Source organism: Magnolia sinica, chromosome 10 (assembly GCF_029962835.1).
Source record: "Magnolia sinica isolate HGM2019 chromosome 10, MsV1, whole genome shotgun sequence".
NCBI lineage: Eukaryota > Viridiplantae > Streptophyta > Magnoliopsida > Magnoliales > Magnoliaceae > Magnolia > Magnolia sinica.
This window is the reverse complement of record NC_080582.1, coordinates 11,011,267-11,035,930: the sequence shown is the minus strand read 5'-3', so window position 1 is coordinate 11,035,930 and position 24,664 is coordinate 11,011,267. Positions and strand designations below refer to the sequence as shown.

At 38.2% G+C, this 24,664-nt stretch overlaps 1 protein-coding gene across 4 annotated transcripts in view; it reads left to right on the top strand.

The window, feature by feature from the left end:
• The window catches only part of LOC131257969 (uncharacterized), a 65,976-nt gene that overhangs the window by 10,802 nt on the left and 30,510 nt on the right, over positions 1–24,664 (top strand). For 3 of the 4 annotated variants that reach the window (XM_058258961.1, XM_058258960.1, XM_058258963.1), the window contains exons 4-13: positions 285–456; positions 623–738; positions 962–1,048; positions 1,173–1,289; positions 1,602–1,665; positions 1,784–1,926; positions 7,551–7,598; positions 7,731–7,799; positions 22,941–23,016; positions 24,153–24,283. In XM_058258961.1, coding sequence (XP_058114944.1) covers positions 285–456; positions 623–738; positions 962–1,048; positions 1,173–1,289; positions 1,602–1,665; positions 1,784–1,926; positions 7,551–7,598; positions 7,731–7,799; positions 22,941–23,016; positions 24,153–24,283 — 1,023 coding nt within the window. The remainder of the gene's footprint in view (positions 1–284; positions 457–622; positions 739–961; positions 1,049–1,172; positions 1,290–1,601; positions 1,666–1,783; positions 1,927–7,550; positions 7,599–7,730; positions 7,800–22,940; positions 23,017–24,152; positions 24,284–24,664) is intronic. The other variant, XM_058258962.1, reaches the window with a different exon arrangement.

The following is a 24,664-nucleotide window of genomic DNA, read 5'->3' as shown; positions in this document are numbered from 1 at the left end:
TGTTGATTTTTCCCTGAAAACAGCTCATTATTTGTGTCAAAATGTGTATCATTTGCTCATCTACCTTTGTATAATTCCTTATTTAGATTCACCAAGCATTGCTGTTTTATATGTTATCTGGGTTTTTGCACATGTTTACTGAAATGACTAGTTATTGCTTGTAATTTTTAAAGAGTAGAGTAGAACCTGGACATGATTGAACCTCATTTTTTTCAAGCATTTTCTTTTCTTCTTTGTGATAATCATATGGTGTTGTCACTTATTCTGCCAAGTCACAATGTCAGGAAGCTGTACGTAGACTTCTGCTACAGGCTTTGGATGACCCTCATGGAAAAATCTGCACTGCGGTTGGTATGGCTGTGGCATCCATTGCACATTACGATTGGCCAGAGGATTGGCCCGACTTGCTGCCATTACTCTTGAGGCTAATTAGTGACCAGGCCAACATGAATGGAGGTGTAGTTGCAAGCTCTACCTGTTGTTTAAGTTTTCCTTTTACTTCTATTTGTGGTTTGAGCATTTATTATGCTTTAATATTCAGCTATTGATGGCAGCCTAATATAATTTGGCTTAATACCAATAGTTGCCTTGGTGTTCCATTTGTTCTTTTTCACTTTTGCAGTACGCGGAGCTCTTAAATGCTTGGCCCTTATCTCCGATGATATGGACGACAAGTTGGTGCCGAAATTAGTGCCTGTTCTATTCCCGTGCTTATACACAATCATATCATCTCCTCATGTTAGTTTGTGAATATTATGTCGTTTATTTTGTTTCTCTTTTCTTTTTTGTTATCTTTTTCTTTTTTGGAGTTCTGAGTCCATTCTTGACCCTTGTTATTCTGTTAATGGTTCTTCATCGTCCACTTATGCAAAATATTTTGGGTCCTCTGAAATATGCGAGGTATTAGCTGCCTGCTTGTGTAAGTGTCTCACTTACAATACATGCTTCTTTGCTTGTACAGATCTATGGCAAACCTTTACGCACAAAAGCTCTTTTAATTGTTCACTCCTGCACATCAATGCTGGGGGCAATGAGTGGTGTATATAAGGTACCATGTTGTAGCATGTCTTAATAATATTGCATTATTGGGCCACAGTTCTTGCATGTGATTGGATCTCAATTCATTCTGATATTTTTTGAATTTGGTGATTGATATAGTTCTGTTGGTTCAGACAGAAACAAGAGGATTAATGATGCCAATGCTTAAAATATGGATGGAACAATTCTCAGTTATTTTGCAACCTGCAGTGCAGTCTGAAGATCCTGATGACTGGAGCTTTAGGATGGAGGTAGATTTTTCTCTTCTGCTCTCCAGAAACTTTTATCGTACTGCTGTCATAGATTCAGAGCTTAGTAGCAGGATCCTTCTAACTAGGTGCTGCTCCCGCTTTGAATCATGCTTTGGACTTGTGCTGCCACTCCCACTTCCTAGCTGTTCATACTTGGTAGCTTTTGAAACAGATGCTGCCTGTTCCTGCACCTGAATCTGTTACCACCTTGCTTCACGCTTTGTGCAACTATAAGTCAAGAGTTTGCATATGGAAAATGTCGATATATTTTGGTGATAAATTGTTTACAATTCTGATTTTTCTTATCCTCAGGTATTGAAATGCTTAATCCAGTTTGTTCAGAATTTCCCAAGCATGACAGAAGCAGAATTCACTGGTAAGTGTACCTCTATTGGTTGAGAATATGACATGCATTCCCTTTAATTTCTAGATGAAGATTTCATGCTTCTATGTTATCTTGTTGATGGTCCCATTGATTTTCTATATTGCTGCAGTCATCTTGGCACCTTTGTGGCAGACATTTGTATCATGTCTAAAAGTATACGAGTCGTCCTCGATCCAAGGTATAGAGGATTCTTATACTGGAAGAGTTGATTCAGATGGTTCAGAAAAAAGCCTCGAGTCCTTTGCTGTTCAGGTATAGACTGCCACCAGAGCATTTCCTTCTATTCTCGTGTTAGTGAAACAATCATTTTGATAAGGGTTTCCTCGTGATGCAGGGACATGTGATGGCCTAACCATAAATGCATGTATAATTGGGTTGAAGAGATTCAAATAATAAAATTAAGTTACTAAATGTTATCAATCACATCGATTAAGAAAATCTCAACACAGAAATGAAGTCATTTCGCCAGGATCATGCCCTTTAGCATAGAATCACGTAAACAGTAAAAGGGAGTATATAGGGATATCCCAAATCTAGCATAAGCTAGTACACAGTCAAGTTGGGATCCGATTCTCCTGACTAGCCATTAGAGTTGTACATGAACCAAGTTAGCTCGGTTACCTCGCTTGACTCGACTCGACTCGACTCAACTCGAAAGAGCTCGATTAGACTTGGTTTGAAACTGAGTTCGAGCTGATTTTTTTAGCTCGAAAAAATTTTGAGCCGAGTTCGAGCTTGCTTGAGCTCGACTTGACTCGGATCAAACCCCAACTCGAATCGAACTCAGATTGAACCAGTGTGGTGATTGGTTATTTTGATATTGATGTTGCTCAGTGTTTGATGAAATGACTCAACGAAGTGTCAACTTGTGGCGAGGAAGGTATGGATATGAAACAAATATCCTTGTATCTTGATTTTGATGTTGCTTACTAAGTGTTTGATGAAATACCTGTAAACTGCTGTTGCTGTTTTACATACCATGAGAAATTGAAGGTGCACTCCATGTGTTTGAGAAAATGCCGCGCAAGCTTGATCTTGGCTCGAACTAGATCGAGTTGCTGACCGAACCGAGCCGGCTGGCTAGTCGAGACCGAGCCGAGCCGAGCTGGCCAGTCGGGACCGAGCCGAGCCAAGTTCGAGCTGGGGTCAGCTAGTGGCTGAGCCGAGTCGAGCTGTGCCAAGCTCGACTTAGTTTGACTCGTGTACGACTCTACTAGCCATCCTTCTTTTTCGTTCAAACCAAAAGGGAAATCCAGAGAGGAACGAAATAAATGAAGAAGAGAAATGGGTTCGAGAAGAGAGGGAGTAAGAATTTCAGGGCATTAAAGAAAAGGAGACGGTTGATTCTTACCTTTTCTTGCACCTTGAAGATCTGGAAAGAATGAAATCTGAAAACCGGGTGGAATCCTCAGCAACCAAGGGCCAATCCTGAAACCCAAATATCTTTGATAAAAGAGGAAGAAAATATACGAATTCTTATTCATTCAATAATAATAAAATAGGGTTTCTCATAGTATATATATAAGCCATGGAAAAAGTAAAAGTGCATTAAAGCATCTGAAAACAAGGAAAATAACAAAAAGACGAAAAAAATAAAATAAAAACGTACTAAAGCCCCTGAAAATAAGGAAAAGAACAAAAAAACACCCGCACGACAGGGTGTGAAATCTGCCAAATGGGCCTGCGGTTACAGTGTAGTCATGTCGCTCTTGCACTTATAACGCGTCAGAAAATGGGTCCAATGGTCCCGGCGTCCATCCACATCAACTCATCCATTCCGGTACTTTGTCGACGACGCCTCCTCCTCTGGTACACTCTAAAGGGTGCACCACTGATGTCCGCATCACGTCGGTAGCTTTGAGGTAGATATGTTGTAAGAGGAACATACACTATAATCATGAGTGCATTGCATCCCATTGTTGTGCAGTGAACAATGCTTGAAAACCATGATGAGAAAAGATGTAACAAAAGGGTAAATGATTTAAAACAAGAGAACTACAAGAGAATGTTCTTGATGATGAACAAAGTACTGACAAGTGTACTTTCCCATTGTCTTTGTGTGTGTGTGTGTGTTTTTTTTTTTTTTTTAGGGGGTACCTTCATGGGGACACATAGGGTGACCTATTGTCGATCTGAAGCATTCTGCCATTCATACTATTAGGAGAAAGCCATGGTGCAACCCTTCAAATGGGGCCAATTTGTTATAACCATCCATTGTTTATGAGCCATTTAGAATCATCAAATCTAATTGTTACCTTAAAATCATGGGGACACACAAGGTGATCTATTGTTGATCTGAAGCATTCTGTCATTCATACTATTAGGAGAAAGCCATGGTGCAACCCTTTGAACAAGGCCAATTTGTTATAACCGCCCATTGTTTGTGAGCCATTTAGAATCATCAAATCTAATTGTTACCTTAAAATCATGGGGGCACACAGGGTGACTCATTGTCGATTTGAAGCATTTTGTCATTCATACTATTAGGAGAAAGCCATGGTGCAACCCTTTGAACATGGCCAATTTGTTATAACCGCCCATCGTTTATGAGCCATTTAGAATCATCAAATCAAATTGTTACTTTAAAATCATAAGAAAAACAAAGAGGGATCTATGTACTAGATGTTTCAAGATGATTATTGGACCTTTTTTGTTTCTCCGGTCAACCTTGACCGTCCATTTTCATGTTATTGATCGGAAATTTGGGATCACTCGATTGGCATGATTTTTGCACCATGACTTGCTCCTAGCTGTATCTTGTATGAATGAATGAATGAATGGTTCAGATCAACAATAGGTCACCCTGTGTGCCATTTAAAAGGCTTGTGGATGTTGTTAATGTCCTCATGAGGGTGGGGACACTAGCAAAATCTTATACACACGTTCATAGACACACATGCTCCCTAGAACTACAGTAAGCAGGTAAGAAGTAGCACACCGATCTTTGTTAACATCTGCATTCCTAATAATGACCATACCTACTGGTGGCGGCAAGGTGTTCTGTAACGGTAACGGTGGTTGTAATGGCCACCACCGTTACCGTTATGATACGGGCCGTAATTGCCGTTACAGCCCCTGTATCGGCCGTTACGACCTTTTTTTTTTTTTTGAAAAATGTACTTCCAGGACCATTACGGGATCATTACGGTCCATTACGGGACCGTTATGGCATGTTTTTCTGTAACAGCCGTTACGGCCGTTTCGACCCCGTAACGCGTAACGGTTATGACCATTACTGTTACGTAATGGCCGTTACGGCTGTTATATAACCGATTTGGAATACCATCTGGTGCCCCATTTGCATCAAACTTGACCAAATATCTTATTCCCTTTCCCCATAAAGATCTAACTATCACATATTGAAAAAAACGAAAGCTCATGTGTGAATAAGATCTAATTGAAAGAAAACGAACAAGATGAAAAGTTTGAGGAAGTATGACGAAATGGTTAAATCTGAGTCGTGGAGGACAGTTCCTGCTAAAAGCTTTATAGATCTAAAGAGATAATATCTTATCTGAGTTAGATATGATAAAAGAAAGGAATGGGCAGAAGATCAAAGGGAAACATGATCTGAGGAAAGAATGCGAATATGAAGGAAGGGAGGATCACATATCAAACACAGTGGATCTAAAAAGAAACTGTCTAGAATAGGGAGGACAAATTGGACAATTGTCATGGAGAAGTATGTATATCTAAGGTGAAATATCCATTAGATTCGATACTAAGAAGACAAAGAACGTATGATCAAAGGGGAAAGTCATTTGATCAAAAGAATGCAATTATGAAGAAGACATGAGTAAAATAAAAAGGGTTATTGATTCTTTTGTTTCCTCTTTCTTTCTTGAGAAAAGAAGGTTAAAGCTGATGTAGGGACTATTGGTCAACACACTAAAAGCTCCAGAGTTGTTGTGGAAGCATCAAAATATCCCTTATCCAGACTCTCCTAGGCAACTTGACCGAGACCTCCCTGTGGGCTACCTCGCATCTCATGGGTCCCACAATGGGACCCACCCCGTGCCCATTCTGCATCTCACAGGCCCCATCTTGTGTGCCACCCCACCTCAATGTGGAGATACACCCGCATCATCCACCCACACCGGTAAGAAGACTCGAACACTGGTCTCCTGGTCTAATACCTCTTGATGCAAGGAGTACCAGTCAACACACTAAAAGATCCAAAGTCGTTGGGGAACCACCAGAATATCCCTTATCTTGGCCCTGCTAGGCAACCCGATTGAGACCTCCTCGTGAGCTATCCCACATCTCATAGGTCCACAGTGGGACCCACCTCATGCCCATCCTGCATCCCACAGGTCCCACCCCAGTGTGGAGATGCATTTGCATCAAAAGGTTACTTGAAAGACTGTTGGTTAGGTGAGACATGGGTAAATAGCTAAGTGGGTGAGAGATGTTGACCATGAGGCCGACCTCAATGTATGTGTTGTATATCCACCCCTTCCATCCATTTTGCCAACTCATTTTAGGGCATGGTCCTAAAAATGAGGTAGATTCAAATCTCAGGTGAGCCACACCACTGGAAAACAATGGTGATTGAACGTCCATCGGTAAAAACTTCTTGGGGCCTATTGTTATGTTTGTTTGCCATCCAACATGTTGATAAGGTCAGACAGACCTGGATGAAGGGAAAACACAAATAGCAGCTTAATCCAAAATTTTCGTGGCCCCCAAGAAGTTTTTATGGTAGGAATTCAATCCCCACAATGTGGTCTGCTTGAGATTTGAATCTGCCTCATTTTTGGGACCATGCCCTAAAATGAGCAAGCAAAACGGATGGACAGCGTGGATATACAACACATACATCGAGGAGGGCCCAACGGTCAGGGCCTCACCCACTAAGCCGTTACCCTTGCCTCACCTAATCTGCGTCCTACTTGGAAGGGGTTAAGATTTAGATCCTTCGTCTCCGTGCCATGTAAAATTATGATGATGTTGTTGGTGAGAGTGGCAAATAGATAGTAGAGAAGGGAAACTGGGTAGCTGGATATCTAAGAGTGAATGCTATTCTTTCTGATGCGCGTTGTAAATATACAAACAAAGAATTGAAAGTAAAATGACCTAATAGCACTATGTGATTCGATATCCAAAATAATGGATTATGTGGAGAGAAATCTATACACCAATTTTGGAAGTGGTCCTTAATTTCTTAAAATCTATTGCTTTTGCTGCCTATTCATTTATTTGAGCTAGAAAACTCGATGGATAATCTACCTTGGCCATAAATCATCCCTCTAAAACCCATTAGTCTAGGTTCAGCCTTGCTACTTCTATCAATTTCGAAAACCCCACTTCAGGAGCTAAATAAGCTTCAGTATGCAATGCCGACCAAAATGACAAGGAATAACTATGAACCTTCTCCAACTTCTGAAAGACCTGTAAAACACTTGAGCAAAACAGTGTTTTGTACTCTCATGAAAGATTTTGCAATTTCCTGATCATCTGGATACCCAGTTTGCAACTGCTGGCACTCCTAGAGGTTAGTAAAATAGGTCAGCATTAAGAGATATTTGGTTTGTTTATTGCAGATTTTTGGGGCTGTATTTCTGGTTTAAAAACTATTCAATTTCTCTAATAATATCTCATGGATGTTATGAATTTCTTGTGGTATGATGTTGTAATGGACTGTACTTTCTTTTTAATGTTTTCTTTACGCTGCATTTTAGGATACCATCACCTGAATATCACTCCCATTCGTTCCATTTTGGCCTTTATTAGTATCATGGATCATATGATATGGATTGAAATAACTCTTCTTCTAATTGGAACCAAGTAGTTTCATTATTTTATTGATTTTAATCCAATGGAATTTCCAGGCATTTTTTTTAATGACCCATTTCTTGCATGTTATTAATCTACAGTTATTCGAGTTGTTATTGACCATCGTGGGTAACTACAAATTGGCAAGGGTAAGTCCAAGATTATGCTCTTGCCTCTTTCAATGAGCTTTCTCATGGTTCCCTGCTATTTTCTTTAGTCATTCAAATAAAAAAAATAAATTGGAAGATAGTTGTTTGAACTTATTGTTTTTAACATTCTAGGTCATTGGAAGTAACTTCAAAGAGCTGGTATATTATACTATTGCTTTTTTGCAAATGACTGAGGAACAGGTATGATTCAAAGTTCATCTTCTTGTTTGATCTGTCTTGTACATTGTACAGTTTGTTGTTTATGACATTGTTTTGAACTTGCAGATAATTGTTATCAGGTTGCTATTGTTTATTGCTCAAGATGTTATCGAAGAATGCTGATTTAAATCCTTATGGAGTATACCCTGCTTCATATATTACCTGTGTATTGATCTAAACTGTGTTAAAGCTTAACTTTCACTTATTATATGTTGATATTTATCTTTATGGACTTTATGCTTGGGAAATCAGATCAACTACACTAGAATGCTTATCCCAGAAAATCCAATTTGAAAGGTTTCTGGCGACTGCGGCATAGACATTTTAGACTAATAATGGGGCTTCCCCTTCATTGATGTCAAGTCTCATTCTCTCATGGTCTATGAGTTTCCATCGGTATTTATGCTATGGTTACATGTTGATCGTGTGAATTTTTCATCATTTCATGAGTAAATGCTACATGCAGTTTTCCATCTTTATGCTTTGCAAAAACCTGCAAAAGCTGAAAAACCCATTTTCCTTTTCTACATGGATCTGGGCAATTCTTGATCTATGCCTCTGATTCAAACCTTCACCTTCCTTCCATTCGACAAAGGAAAAACCCTCTTTCCATATCATATTTCTTGCATTCAATTTTGAATTAGGTCTGCTGACATTTTTTGTTCTGATCGTCCATTAGATGGTCTATCTGTGTTAATTTCAATGGTGGGGCTTACATGATTAACAGTTCCAGTAATGGAAATTTTCTTCTACATCATCTTCTCTATTTTAAACCATGCTTCTCAAAGCTAGTAGAGACATTCCATTTCATCCTCTCTGGAAGTATAGGTTTCAATCCTTTCCTGTCATCTTGTTTTAGGCATTACAAAAAAACGTTGTTGCATGTCGTAAGGCTCATAACTGTGCTATGAAATCCCTGCAGTTCTGTTTGGAGCAGGTCCACCCATCATGATTCAATTTGGAAGTGCTCCATATCAATGTTGTCAAAATCCTACGATTTACGATTTACTTAAGTGATTTGAATCCCACCTTTGAATCCCTTTTCATATATACCTACGATTTTATTATTTGAATCCTACGATTTACAATTCGAATCCCAATTTATGATTACTTGTTTTCTTCTATTTTAAGCTTTAGTCAGCTTTCATTTTATGTTTTCAAATTGGTGGGGGTCTTTAAGAATCATTTAGATAAAAAAAACCTATTGAAAAAAAAAAAAAACGTTTAGAGAAGGCAAATTATTTTATTTTGTTCTTTATAAGAGATTAAATGATATATATTCTCTTCAATGTTAAATCCTGGAGCTTTTTTTTTTTTGTATTATTATTATAATGATTTCTTACTTCTCAAGTGGTCAAAAGACTAAATTGATGTATGACTTATCTAGAAAGTTTTTATGAATGGTTACAATCATGTTGACTTATGTATTGTGGAATGATAGTTAGAAATTCAAATATCTTTCTTCATCGGTCTACGGATTCAAATGCCGCTTTTCCAAATGCTATTCTACATTTAAGAAAGGTAATAAGAACATAAATTATTAAAGGATCCTTGTATGTTTTTTAAAGAAATTTTCTTTAAAGACGAACAAAAAGGAAAGATAAGAATCATTTAATCTTTAAGTAATACCATGTCATGATAGTGTTAAAGTTTTTATTTTTTATTTATGATTTATTTATATTTTTCATAATTTTAAGATCATAAAAAATCTTACAATTTACTATATGATTTGTGATTCGATACGATTCAAACCTATTACGATTTGCGATACGATAATGATTTTGACAACATTGCTCCATATAACTTCTTCAAAAATATTTTCTATCACTGTCTCAATCAAAAACTAATAATGACAGCCGCGGCATTGATTACAAATCACTTTGTGTATCCAAAATCAATGTTCTTAGTATCAATATCGTTACATGTATCGCTGACTGGGGATATGGAAACATGTATCAATATCGTTAATATTATCACCAATACTAGGAAATGTATTGTTGTTGACCAACAAATGCAACCCATTAATCATAAGCATGGAACCATAAATAAGAAAAATTAAAAAAACAAATAAGTAATCTAAACCCCCCAAAAAAAAATTTTGAAATATATATTTTTTCAAATTAAAGAGAATTTATTTTTAATTTTGAAAATATAAATAATTATATGTTTTAACAAACCCTCATCATCATGTTAAAAATTGACACCCTCCTCGATTACTTAATTTAGGCAATAAAATAGGGAAAAATCGGATTTCCCCAATCTCCTCAACATTTCCCCATATTGATCCTCTAATCTCTCGATTTTTCATTCAAATCCATGTCAATGCATGAGAATCATGTGTAGACATGAATTTGGAACGAACTCCATGTAAAAAAAGAAAAAAGAAAAATCACAAAGATCTACAAATTTTCACACCTTGAGCGTTTCCGGCCCACGAACCTTTAGATCTTCGATTTCTTCCCAAATAATCTGTTTTGATTCACAAGACTTCAATAAATCGGTGACCTTGAAATTCTATGATTAAAGTAGGTTTTCATATTGCCAACCCAACGTTGCTGATATTATTGACACTAATATCGATATCACCGTCCATAACCAATCAGATCTATGATAAATAACACCCAAGAGATGGAGAAATGGAGTTTTAAGATGGAAAAGGTCCATGACACGTAATGGTTCCGTAACGGCTGTTATGGCCCTTACCTTTCTTTTATATATAAAAAAAAAAGGTCCATGACACGTAATGGTTCCAACCATTACCGTTCTATAATGGGAGGAGGATAAACTAACATGGGCAGAGCCGAAGAGGAAAAAACTCGCTTTTGAGATCTTTGAAAGTCATGCCTTGTGTTGAAAAATATTCTACATTCTCAAGGAACGAAACGGCCTTGGAGATATATTGTTTTTTTTTTCATCACAAGACAATAGCATTTATAACCTTTCTATGAATGAGCATAGCTTAGAAAGATGCACTTTGTTAATTAAGGGCCCAATTGTTTTGAGATGGATCTGGAGCATGAAGAAAACAAATACATCTTAACACTATGGGAATTGGGAGGTAAGGAAAATAAGGGGAGATCTGGCTTCAAAACTAGAGGATGCATACCGATAGGACTAGGGTCAACATCTTGATAGTCATATAAGCGGTAGTCGAGAGTGCTTCATTCCCAATAGATTTTTGGAACATGCATTTCCAACACGATGGTCCAAGTAACCTCTAGAAGATAGCAATTTTCGTCTCAGCCACCGATTTTTTTTTTGGTGTATAGGAGCAAGACGTTTAAGACTGCATCCCATGTTCTGCAAGTACCTTTGCAAATCATAACTCATATGCATTATCAGATCTAAGGTCCTTAACCTTCAAATTGTGTTTGAGCCATTTTATGAAACACTAACAGTAGAAACTACTTCATCTCTATGTTTCATCAAATTTATCCTAGTCACGTGAGATTGATTGTCAAGAAAGAAGTATTTACAACTGAACGCAGAAACAATTAGAGTTGTCTCATTAGAGTGATTTATGGGCCTTGGGCCTGACGTTGGGTGACCCACTTGGAGGTCAGGGTGGATTTCCACCAAGCATCGCGGTAGGCCCACCTTCTAAATACGATGGATGAATGACACCACACTAGTGCCCTTTTTAGGCACGGATTCAATCAGGTTGTGACCTATGGGGGGCCATGTCGATGTATATGTTGCATATCCACGCTGTCTATCCATTTCACTAACTCATTTTAAGGCATGGGCCCAAAAAATGAAACAGATCCAAATCTCAGGTGGACCACGCCATTGGAAATAGTGGTGATTGACCATTAAAAACTTTTCTTGGGCCACGAAAGTTTTGGATCAAGCTGATATTTTTGTTTTCCCTTCATCCAGGTTTGTATGACCTTATTAACAGGTTGGAGTTGTGGTGTAGTCCATCCAAGATTTGGATCTATTTTATTTTTGGGCACATGCCCTGAAATGAGCTGGCAAAATGAATGGATGGTGTGGATATACAACACATAAATAGAGGTGGGCCCCACGGTCACAACTTGGTGAACTTGGTCTACCTGCTACAGGTGCATGACAACACACACACACAGAATAAAAATCGACACCGATATTTTTATTTTTATTTCCATTCTCCCCTCTTTTTCTTTCCTTTAAAAAAAAAAAAATATTTTTTGAAAAAACGAAACCCTCTCTCTCGTTTTGACAATCTATCGTGATACAAACGATATATCGTTGACACCAAAAAATCTGGATACTTTCTAGGGATTTTGTATCGTGGAGGTGCAACATTGAAAACATCAGCCGTTATCAGTGATACAATATTCATTGAGGGTAGCAAGTTGTTGCGACTTGTTAATAGCTTGGTCCCATTGGTTTGCACTAAATCCCCAAGTTGATAAGTACTTCCCTTTAGATGTAGTAGCATTAGCCACAATATTCGTCTTAGGGCGAAGATAAGGGTGGAGTTCCCGACAATGCTCTCATGTCTTTGTTTCTCGTGAGTAGACCTCAACTGATCTTTATCAACAGTAACTCGACTTAATCCTCTCCCAGTTGGAGTAGGTCTTGATGGGCTCAGATTAACCACCAAAATAGATCTTTCGTGGCCCAGAGTAATAGTGGTGGCTCTTGTACTTGCTTCTTGAATATAATTATGTACAAATTAATGGAAGGTACATTATCCTTTTTAAGAATCCAAACTCTCTATGGCTCCAAGTTGGGACGACGACAACAAGGAATTCAAAGATTCTCCACTACTCAGTCTCCCTCCTTATGTGCATGGGTGTCGGAGCAAGAGTTTGACAATAGTCTTACTTCTTTTTTGTCTCATAAAATTGAAATATTCCTCTATGTTATGTCTCCATGTTATATATTCATCGTCTCTTCAAGTAAATGATAAAAGCAGGCTACATTGTCATGCTGGGAGTACATGCAAGAAACAACATCCCTTTTCCTTTGTAGTTCTTAAGAATAAGAGACCGTGACAATGCCGACTAGTGCTCGGTTGCATAGTGGAGAAGCCATGGTATAACATCAACTAGAGGTGGGCATCAAGCCGAGTCGAGTCGAGGTGGGCCAAGCTTGGCTCGGCTTGTCGATGTTGTACTCGAGTTCGAGCTCAGCCTCGAGCTCAACATTGAAGCTTGGCTTGTTTGCCAAAGCTGTTGAGTCGAGTTCGAGTCGAGCTAGTGGTTCGAGTCGAGTCGAGTTTACCTCGAGTTGAGCTCGAGCTTGTTCGTATCATCATATGTTAAGTTATTAAAATTTTGGCTAAAAAATATAAATTAAATATCTCATATGCTAATGCCACATTACTAAGACATAAATGATAACCTTTAAATACTATTAATATCATACCACAAAAAATATAATTTGTCCTCAACAATCAAAATCAACATCAATTTAAAATAGTTAAAATATATAAAAAATTGTTAGATCCGTTCATGAAAAATTTCAAAGCTTTTATTCCTTCAAGCATTCTGGCCCGCATTTTCAATTTCATTCTCCTCTTCATACTCTTCAGCATCAAAAGTGTTACCACCCCAAACTGGATGCAACCAATCTTGCGTACATATCAGTGCTTCAACTGTATTCGAGGCGAGTGAGCTTCGATACTTGCTAACTACCCTGCTGCCACTGATTCTGATGTCACGATCGAAATTGAAATTGATAAAATGTCCCATGCCATCAATGAAAGTCAAAGGTATTCACGAGCTTGATACTTCCACCATTGCAAAACATCAAAATCATTATTTTGTAGCCTTATGACCGGCTCCTTTAAATACTCCTCCACTTTGAATTTGGTTTTTTGCGTCTCTGTTTCTTCTTCATCTAAGAAAGACATAAAGTCACGAAGTTACTCGCCCTCAGTAAAAAAACTACCCACAATTTGAGAAGTACCTACTACACTTGATGTTTCGGCTGAATTATTAACATATGAAGCAAACAACTCTTCAATTGCAGCACTAATAATAGCGGTCTCCATTGAAACTCTTTTAGAAATGGAATAAAGTGATCTGAAAACAAATCTAACCATTGCCATCTTGTATTGTCGATATAGGACAACTACAATAACCATTAACAAGTGACATTTACCCCAATACTTATCAAATTTCAGCTGCATTCCCAGAGCCAATGCTTTTAAAACTTTCGGATCATTAGCGGCACACTTTTTTAGCACCTTCATAATGAAAATAATTTCAGGAAGAAATAAATTTGTCATGGGATACTTATTTCCTGAAAAAATCTTCGTGCAGTTGTAAAAAACTTTGAGAAACCTATGAACATCTTCAGCTTTCTTCCAGTCTTCATCACTTGGCACGTATGCATACATTTTATCACGCGCCGCAAGTTCAGGGAATGCAACTTTAAATTGTAAAGCCGTATCCAACATTTCATAAGTGGAATTCCAGCGAGTGCAGACATCTAACTTCAACTGTTGTTTAGATTTCAAATCCAAACGTTGGATTATATCATTCCACGTACTCATTCTTGAAGGTGACCCCCTTATATATTTAATGTTATCTCGTATGTTTGCAATCGTCGAATCAATTGCTTTCAGCTCTTCTTGCACAATCAAGTTGAGTATGTGAGCACAATATCTAACTTGAAATATTTTACCTTCGAAGAATAAATTTCCAGCAGCCTTGAACTGAGTACGTAAGAAAGAAATCAACATATCATTGGACGAGGCATTATCTAAAGTAATTGAAGAAATTTTCTTTTCAATGCCCCACTCAACAAGACGGTTGTAAATGCAATCGGACAGTACCACACCGATATGAGGAGGAGGAACATGGCGGAAGTTTAAAATCTTCTTTTGTAGTTTCCAATCCGCATCAACGAAGTGTGCGGTCAATGACATATATCCCTTTCTCTGATTTGAGGCCGTCCACATATCAGATGTCAAACTTATTCTGGATACGGATTCCAGGAGAGCTTTCAAGTTAGCTTTCTCAACGGCATACATCTTCATGCACTCTCTTTTCACAGTATATCGAGAGGCCTTCTCACATCTGGGATTTAGAAATTTACAAAATCCCATGAAAACCTTGCTTTCCACCATGCTGAATGGCTTCTCATTGACTATCACTAACCTCGCAAACCACTCATTTAATTTATCCGGGTCATACTTATACGTTGAGAGTGCAGCTTTAGAGTCGTCATCTTCAGAAATATTAAATGAAAGTAGTTGCTGGACTCCACCCTTCGATGTTCTTGGTCTCTTCACACATTTATCTAGATGCCTCTGATAGTGAGTTGTAGAAGAACCAGAATGCTTACTATAAAGAGTCTTACAAAACTTGCATCTAATCTTGACAGAACCATCTGGTTGCGTGATCTCATCAAAAGATTCCCATATTATCGATCTTTTTTTCCTTTCATAGAACCTGAAGCTGTTTCAACTTTGTTTTCTAATTTTTCTTCATCCACGGAAAAAGAAGAATTGATTGACGCACCAGGGCCAGGAGTACTTGGGTTTTCTTCAGTAGTCATCTAAAAATCAAAAGTTAATAAGAGTAGGGTAAGATCAGGGATTTTATAGGTTGAAGAAATCAGTCAATGACATTTATACGTATATATAAATATATAATACAAATAATATCGAGCCCCTCCATAAACTGTAAGACACAAGTGTCTCAAATAGTCTCCTAATAAATAAATTTACCAGGATACATACATATCACAATTTTATATTGTATTGTATGGAAAAAAATAATTTGTATAATATTTTTTCTATTAATTTAATATTTTAGTAATGTAAAAATATTATTATTATGATCTTACCACTTACATTCAAATATAAAAATGGTCAGTCAAGTTACTTTTTTTTTTTTTGTAAATCAAAGAGAGATTGTAATTTGTAATTATTGTATTTTTATGATATCTTATAGCCAGTAATTCTAATTAAGTCAATTACTGCCAACATAGTTGCCTTCCCATGTACTTTTTATACAATTGTCTAAATATTGATGACTTATTAACCAAACAAGTGGCATGCATGTATGTCAATCATGACCATCTAAAACAACTCACTTAGGATACGGCCTTACCTATAAGGTTTGGACCATAGATGATCACCTTTTTAATTTTCCATTTGCTGGCCATACTTAGATAATCAAGACCATTTGATCAGTGTGACTATTGGGGGCCGTGATTTGGGCACCGTAGATCAACGTAAGTGTACGTCGTCGTGGATGAAAGAGAAATCATCACCTGCATTTAGTTTTTTCCCATGGGATCCACCCTCATTGAGTTACCATCCAAAAATCAGATTAGTTGAACAATCCTGGCCTTTGATTCTTGAACACTTGTTATATTATCTAATAATCTCAGTTTTCAGTTCATGATACATAAAATCCGGTACCCAATATTTGAATGGTTTCATTTGAATTATTTGTATACCAATGTAAACGGAGAGAGAGATGGGAAATTAATTGATACTCTGCTTGCCTGCCTATGACGCTTGATATGCAGTCACTTAAAAATGATATATTTTTGGAATATATTGACTCAAATTAAATAAATTAAATTGTAGAATCCATTTGATGGACAGTTAACATTATTTATAGGCCCTTTAGAAATAATCAGCAACAAAGCTCCAGCAGCTGTGGCCAATTCTGGAGATCAAAATCTCAAAGCCAATATAGGAGAGGGTCCTAAAGTAACCACATTCCAGATTCTTGTTTACTGAAAATCCAGTTAGGAAAGGTTTATTGGCACGATTCTGTTAAGATGATATATATGGAGTTCCAAAGAAGAGTTTGTGTTGTGTATGGTAACTACCTTCTCTACTCATAGAGAGTGATTCAAGAAGAATTTCTTCATGGCTTATATTTCTAGTTTATAAAAAACTCAACTGTTTGGATGATGGTCATCTCATACGGCCATGTCTCCATGGCTGTAAACGATGGCAATGGCATGGTAACATACCATCTAGCATACGGTTTATGACGTCCTAAACCTTTTAAATGGCATTATGTGGTCGCCATTATATATAATGGTAGGTCAGCCCAAGCACTGTGGGCCCCACCATAATGTATGTGTTTTATCCATGCCGTCCACCCATTCTTTCATATCATTTTATGATATGAGCCCAAAAATGAGTTTGATCCAAATATAAAGAACCGTACAGTATTGATTGAACGCCCACCGTTAAAAACTTTTTAGGATCCACAAAAGTTTTGGATCAAGCTGATAAATATTTTTTCCCTTCCTCCAAGTCTTTATTACCTAATCAATGGGTTAGATGTCAAATAACAATAACAGTTGGCCCTATGAGATTTTTAATGGTGTAATTTAATCACTACTGTTTTCCCATGGTGTGGTCCACTTGAGATTTATATCTACCTCAATTTTTTGTTCAAGCCCTAAAATTATATTTCAAAATGGATTGATGGCATAGATAAAACACATATATCATGGTGGGCCCACATAGCACCAACCACTATGCACACCAAATCCAACGCCGGAGTGCATGAATCCATTGCTCCAGCGCATACTCCAAGGAGGGCTTCACAGCCCATGCCTTGAATTGACGTTGCCAGAGCTCCTTTTGGCAGATTTCTATCTATTCTCTTGAATGGATTGGCTACTCATAGTCGGTGCTTTGTGGGCCCCATCATGATGTAAGTGTTTCATCCATTCCGTCCATCTATTTTTCTACATCAATTTATGCTAATACTCAAAAAAAGAGATATATCCCGGTCTCAAGTGGACCACATTACAGGAAATAGTGTTGAATGAACTTCGACCATTAAAAACTTTTTGGTGGCCATAAAAGTATTGGATAAAGTTGATCTTTGGTTTTTCCCTTCATCTGGGTCTTTATGACCTAATCAACAAATTGGATGTCAAATAAACAGTACAGTGGGCCTTAAGAGGATTTAAATGATGGATGTCCAATCACTATTGTTTTCCTGTGGTGTGGTCCACTTGAGATTTATATCCCTCTATTTTTTGGGATAAAGACGTAAAATGATTTTTAAAAATGAATGAACGGAATGGATGAAACATATACATCATGGTGGGGCCCACAAAGCACCGACCACCAGAGGCTTGTGTCAAGATGAGTAGCCGATCCGTATCCCTCCTCTGAACAAAACCTGCAACCTCAGTTCCGTTCCATCCTCTCCACCTCCAGCCCTCCTACATTATTATAGTTGTTCTTGGACCCACGCTACAGGCAGATACGTGAGAGATCTAATCCATCCACTCATCAGGTGGGGCATCAGGTGGGCCATCACGAACCCGATTCAAAATCCAAGCCACTCATCAGGTGGACCCCATTCTCCAACGGAATCAAAAAAGAGGAAAAAAGAATAAGAAGAACTCACCTTGATGATGTTGGTCGGGCGAGCGTGCGGCGAGCAGGGGCAGCGGGATGGGTGGGGACCGTGGGGTAGAGACAGAGAAAGAGAAGAAAAGGGAGGCAGTCGTGCAGGTGGGGTGGGGACGAGGGGTAGGGTTTTTACTTTTTAGTTTTTACGATTATATATATAATATTTAAAAATATATAAAAACTTATTTTCTAACGAGCCGAGTCGAGCTCGAGTTCTAGTTTCAAGTCGAGTCGAGTCGAGGTAAAATGGCCCATGGTCGAACTTGACTCGAACTCAAATCGAGATATAGTATTTTAGCTTGACTCGGGCCCGACTCAACCATTCAAGCCGAGTCAATCCGAGCTAACTCGAGCCGAGTCGAGCGAGTTATTGGAGCTAGCTCGACTCGTGAACAGCTATAACATCAAGTTGCCACTTTCCCTGTTGTCATGGGATGGGTTGTTACATGGTGGCTCCACCCTCGTTCCTATAATGTAACCAAGTTCCCTCATGCCTCCAATATACATTTTGGTGGACTAGGACCATTTTAAGTAGTTCTTTTCGTTGTGTTCATGGTAAAAAAACATTTACGTACAGCCGTTACGTAACAGTAATGATGGGAGTCATTATGCGATACGGGGATGTAATGCCCGTTCTGAAAAGAAAAAGAAGAAGCCTTGTTATGGCCGTTTAATGGCTATTGTGCGCCCATAAGGGGCCGATACATTTTCTTCCTTTAAAGGACATTTGACCATTTGATGCGGACATCAGTGGTGCACCATTTAGAGTTACTAGAGGAGGAGGTGTCGTCGACAAAGTACCAGAGCGGAGGAGTTGATGTGGATGGACGTTGGGTCCATCAGACCCATTTTCTGATGCGCTATGAGTGCAGGAGGCCAGGAGCGGCATGACCGCACCCTGACCATAGATCCATGGGTCGGATTTCACACCCTACCACACGGGTATTTTAGTTTTAGGCATGTTTTTGTTCTTTTCCTTATTTCAGGGGCTTCATTGCACTTTCTTTACTTTTCGTCTTTTTTTTTTTGTTATTTTTCTTGTTTTCAGGGGTTTTAGCACACTTTTACTTTTTCCATAGCTTATATATACATTGTAAGAAACCCTATTTTCATTATTATTGGATGAATAGAAATTCGTCTCTTTTCTTCCTCTGTATTCAAGAGATTAGGGTTTCGGGATTGACCCTTGGGTGTTGAGGATTCCACTCCGATTTCAGGTTTCCTTCTTTCTAGATCTTCGAGGTACAGGAAAAGGTAGGAATCATATTTCTTCTTTTCTTTTGACGACAAAAGGACCCGTACTTTCTTCATTCCGAACCCTTCGTTCTTCACCCATTTCGTTCCTCTCTGGATACCCCCTTTCTAGTTTGAATGGAAAAGAGGGATGGTTAGTCAGTAAAATCAGATCCAAACTTGACCGTGGACTGACTTATGCTAGATCTGGGATATCCTTATATCTCTAGGTCCTCCATTTTTACTGTTTACGTGATCTTATGCTAAGAGGCATGATCCTGACGGAATAACCTCATCTTTGTGTTGAGATTTACCTAATCCCTTTGATTAGAAACGGTTAGTTAATTGGTGTATTTATTTGAATATTCTTTAACTTGATTATACTTGCATCTAGGGTTAGGTCATCACATGTCCCTGCATCACCATTATAGTGCCATAACAACCTATATCGTAATAGCCATAAGGCTGGCCGTTATGGCCATCATTACTACCTTGGTCATGTTTGACAATGGTTATTACTAACCAAAGATGATCATTATGATTTTTTGCCATTTTTTTCTTTTCTTTTTTGAAAGGCAACACTATCAGGGATTGAACCTTGAATCACTCACACACACTACACTGTCTCCACTAGCTCATCCAACGATTTTTTGCCATTATCAATGAAATTTTATGATCCCTATTGTGGTGCTATTTGCCATTATGTATCAAGCTGAAAAAAACACATGATCCAAAAAAAAAAAGGAATTTAGATTGCAAACCTCATAAAAGAGCCAGATCTGGATTTCGTGCAAACCCTAGATTGAAACAAAAGCCATCCACACTTGTTGAAGTGATGGGACAACTTCTGTGGTGGCTGATGCAAAGAATGACAACTCGATCGAGTAACTAGAGGCTTCCAGATAGGATCCACCCTCATTCCTATAATGTAACCAAGTTTCCTCATAACTCCAATATACATTTTGGTGGACTGGGACCATTTTAAGTAGTTCCTTTTGTCTTGTTCATGGTAAAAAAACAGTTACGTACAGCCTTTACGTAACAATAACGATGGGAGTCATTATGCGATATGGGGATGTAATGCCCGTTCTGAAAATAAAAAAGAAAAAGAAGCCCTGTAATGGCTATTGCGGGCCTTTCAGGGGCCGATACATTTTGTTCCTTTAAAGGAAATTTGGCCGTTATAATGCCATAACGGCCTATATTGTAACAGCCATAAGGCTGGCCATTATGGCCATCGTTACTGTTATCGAATACCTTGGTCATGTTTTTTTTTTTTTGAAGACAGGTGTCCCCACCTCTTTTTTGAAGTGAGACTAATCCCTGCGGATACACGCAATCACCCACAACCACGTGTATCGGGTAAAGCCAAGGAGGGGAATCGAACCCTCACCTATAGGGAGCAAACCTATGGTGAAGACCATTCGCCCAAACCTCGTTGGGTAATACCTTGGTCATGTTTGACAATGGTTATTACTAACCAAAGATGATCATTATGATTTTTTGCCCTTTTTTTTTTTCCTTTTTTGAAAGGTAACATTGTTAGGGATTGAACCCTGAATCACTCACACACACCGCACTGTCCCCACCAGTTCATCTAATGATTTCTTGCCATTATCAATCAAATTTTATGATCCCCCATTGTGGTGCTATTTGCCATTATGCATCAAGCTGCAAAAAACACAGAATCCCAAAAAAAAAGAAAAAAAGAATTTAGATTACAACAAACCTCATAAAAGAGCCAGATCTGGATTTTGAGCAAACCCTAGATTGAAACGAAAGCCAACCACACTTTTTGGAGTGATGGGACAACTTCTGTGGTGGCTGGTGCAAAGAATGACGGCTAAATCGAGTAACTAGAGGCTTCCAGATAAGTTGTCCAAACACGAGACTCGGTTGGGACTTGAAATCAATGTCGATGCTCCAGGATGAGGTTATGGGTACTGCCGGTGAATTCTGGATGAGCTGGCAAGCTCCAACAACTGTCTTGGTGGCCCCCGAGAGGGCTTCCAGCATTTGGAAGGGCTAGTGGGTCCCTAGGGCTGGACCGGTGGAGCTGCCTGTACAATTGAGGAAGCTGACTGGCCCCTTAGAGGTTATGGTTATCGTCAGTTAATTCTGGAGAAACCTGTGAGCCCCAACAACTGTCTTGGTTACCGCTGATAGGGCTGCCAGAATTTGGAAGGGCCCTTGTGACTGGACCAGTGGGCTGCCCTTACAATCAAGGGGGCCGGCTGGTCCCTTAGACTGTTTCCAGTGCTGTGGTTGGGCTCAACTGGCCCCTACATCGAAGCCTATGGCCTAAGATTGGGCTGCCGGCACTGGACATGTGGTGGAGACCCTGGAGTGGGTAGATGGGGAAAAAGAAAAGGAAAGAGAGGAGAAGAAAAAAGAAAAGAAAAGAAATGAAAGCTGTTACTACAATCCTCTCTGGTATCATGTTTACATGATAAAAGAGAAGATAGAGAAAGAAAAGAGAGAAGAATGGAGAGAAAAGAGAGTAGTCACACATAAGATGCCCCTCTTATTATTATCATCATCATCATTATTATTATTACAATGAAGCCCTAATACTAAAAAAAAAAAAAGACTGTACTCCTCAGGAGTACGCATATAAGCGACACACCCATTATTTCTCATTATTGCCTGCAATCCTAGACTGAACCATAGCAGAACAACCATCTTTGAATACTGAGAATGACTGAGGAAAAAGAACGATTATTCTGGTATCAGCAGTCTTAAAAATTTATAGACACCATTTTGGTTTAAAAAACTTACATTTCCAGCCCTACAAGAATTGGTGCTTGAGAATGTGTTTACCAACAATCATTTCTTTTTTACCACAAGAAAATAAGATCAGTAGCAGGAATCAGTATTATTTATGCTTGGCCTTTTTTATTTTCCTTTTAAAACAATGTGCACACATTTTAGGTATCCTCCCTTATAATTGCAACAACTCTGAGCATGGCTGTTTTTTGGCTATGCAATGCATTTACTGATTGGTTGCATCCATTCATGTGCTACTCTTGTTTTAAAATGTGGACCAGCTGAATGGTTGGACTGGTTTTTACTGAAACCTGCCACAGAAAAAGGTTTGATCTCCTGGGACCTGTTTTGGGCAAGAAACGTTTTGAACCATCTGGTCCAATTCGCCTGCATGTCCTGGTTGCTCGTTGTGGCCAGTTGGAATGGTCAGTTTCAATTGTTTGTGGGTAAAATTTAAAATGAGTTGTGTGGGTTTAAAACCCATGACCAACTTATTACAAACCAAACACAATACCAACTGCCCTGCAGGCGTTTATCATCTTATTTATTTATACTCCTAACTGGTCAAAGCCAGAATGCTGGTTGGACCCGTTTGGACTGAACTGCCAACAGAAATGGTAAAGGTCTTGCCTAGGTTTTAAATATTGTGCTATTCCTTTTTTATTGGGATAATTAACATTGTGCTATTCTATTTTTCTTGGAATTGTTTGAATCATATAGGCTCATGTTCTTTAAACAAGAAAGTATGCCAGTTTTCATTTTGCTCATCAGTGACTGTTTTATAGGTTCATACTTGGTCGTTAGATGCTAACCAATATGTTGCTGATGAGGATGATGCTACCTGTAGTTGCCGTATTTCAGGTATGCAATTGTTTATACCATATGACATGTTGCTCAACTTGTGTATGGAAATTGCACAACTTATACAGGGGATTAGTGGCTCGTGTGTTGATAACCTAGATCGTTTTCTGAAGCTGGTTGTGAGATATTAGAACTTATTCCTTATCTGCGTGTTTTTCATTCACTATTAATCCTTTCTTCATGGCATTGATGTGCTTTTTGAATTATGGTTGCGTTTTTTGAACTTACTATTTTTCCACATTCGCTGTGTTGAAGAAATCATCTCAAGGGCATATGGTTTTGATTCTTTTGTTGATGATAAAAATGGTTTCCTTTTCTGTTGTTTCCTTTTCTTTTATGACAAGTTCTTCCTTGATATTTCTGAATGGATATAGGAGGTTCTCTTGATTTTTATGCCTCGGAAAAATTCTTTCTTGTACTCTTTGGCATCTAAAAGTTTATCGCCTATCTTTTTGGTTGGTGCAATGTGCGATTCAAGATAAATCCTTTTAGGTATCTTGTAATTCTTATTTTGTCCCTCAGCTTGAGATTACTTATCAATCAATTGCAAGGGTTCTAGCTGCCATGCTGACTGAATTGTTTGATGCAATGTTGCTTGAGCACTTCAATTGGATTAAATCATGCCCCGGGAGATTTAAAATTGTGGATTTTTCTCTGCACAAATTGGGGACGATTTTGCAGAAGTGAAACTAATCTAGAAATCTAAAATAGGGAAAATTGATAAATAAGTATCAAAAATAAATATTTAGGAATAAGTAAAATCATTGTTATTGAGGAAAGTTCCAAGGTAGCGGCTATGTTGTTATAAATGTTACTTTGAGTTAATTAAAATATCACTATTCCTATGCTTTTCTTTTGCTTTTGAAAATACTGTGGAATATTGCGATTTTTTTTATTTTTTATTTTTCAAAACATCATAGGTTTCGGTACCATCTTAGATGCCTTTGAGGCCCCTGTCCTCTAGTTAGATGACCGTCTAAACTTGATGTGTTCTATATATTTTAAGTTGTAGTGAATCCCTTGTGTTATGAATTGCAACTTTTTTGCTCTTAATGTTTCCATGCTTTTGTAGCTTTCCTTTTATGTGTGTATTCATTTTTTAATTTCTCATTCCCCCATAAATGGAATCATTTCAGGGCTTTTGTTACTTGAAGAGGTGGTTGCTTCTTATGGTGCTGATGGGATTGATGCTATAATAGAATCTGCACAAAGACGATTTACTGAGTCCTGTCAAGCAAAACTTGCTGGTTCTACAGATTGGTGGAGAGTGAGTAAAATGAACTTGAAGTTCTTCCAACATTCTCATTTCTTTCTCTTCCACCTGAATTCGCTCTACTCTTCCCTTGTTTCTTGCTAATATGCTTATTTGATAACTATATATATTACTCAGTGGTGCACCCAGGATATACATTCATAACAATGAGTCGATGGGATTTGTTGATTGGTCGATTGAAGATTAAGCAAGAAATGTTATCCAATTGGACCCTGCAGCGAATCAGAAGGTCCAAAATAAGTAACCATTTGATTGTGGTTTTGCAGGTCCAACCAGATAAAGATTCAGCTACTAAAAATCATGTGGTTGATGTATTTTATGTGGATCTACAATTGTACAATTATATACAATAATGCGGGGTCATTTTCACACCGG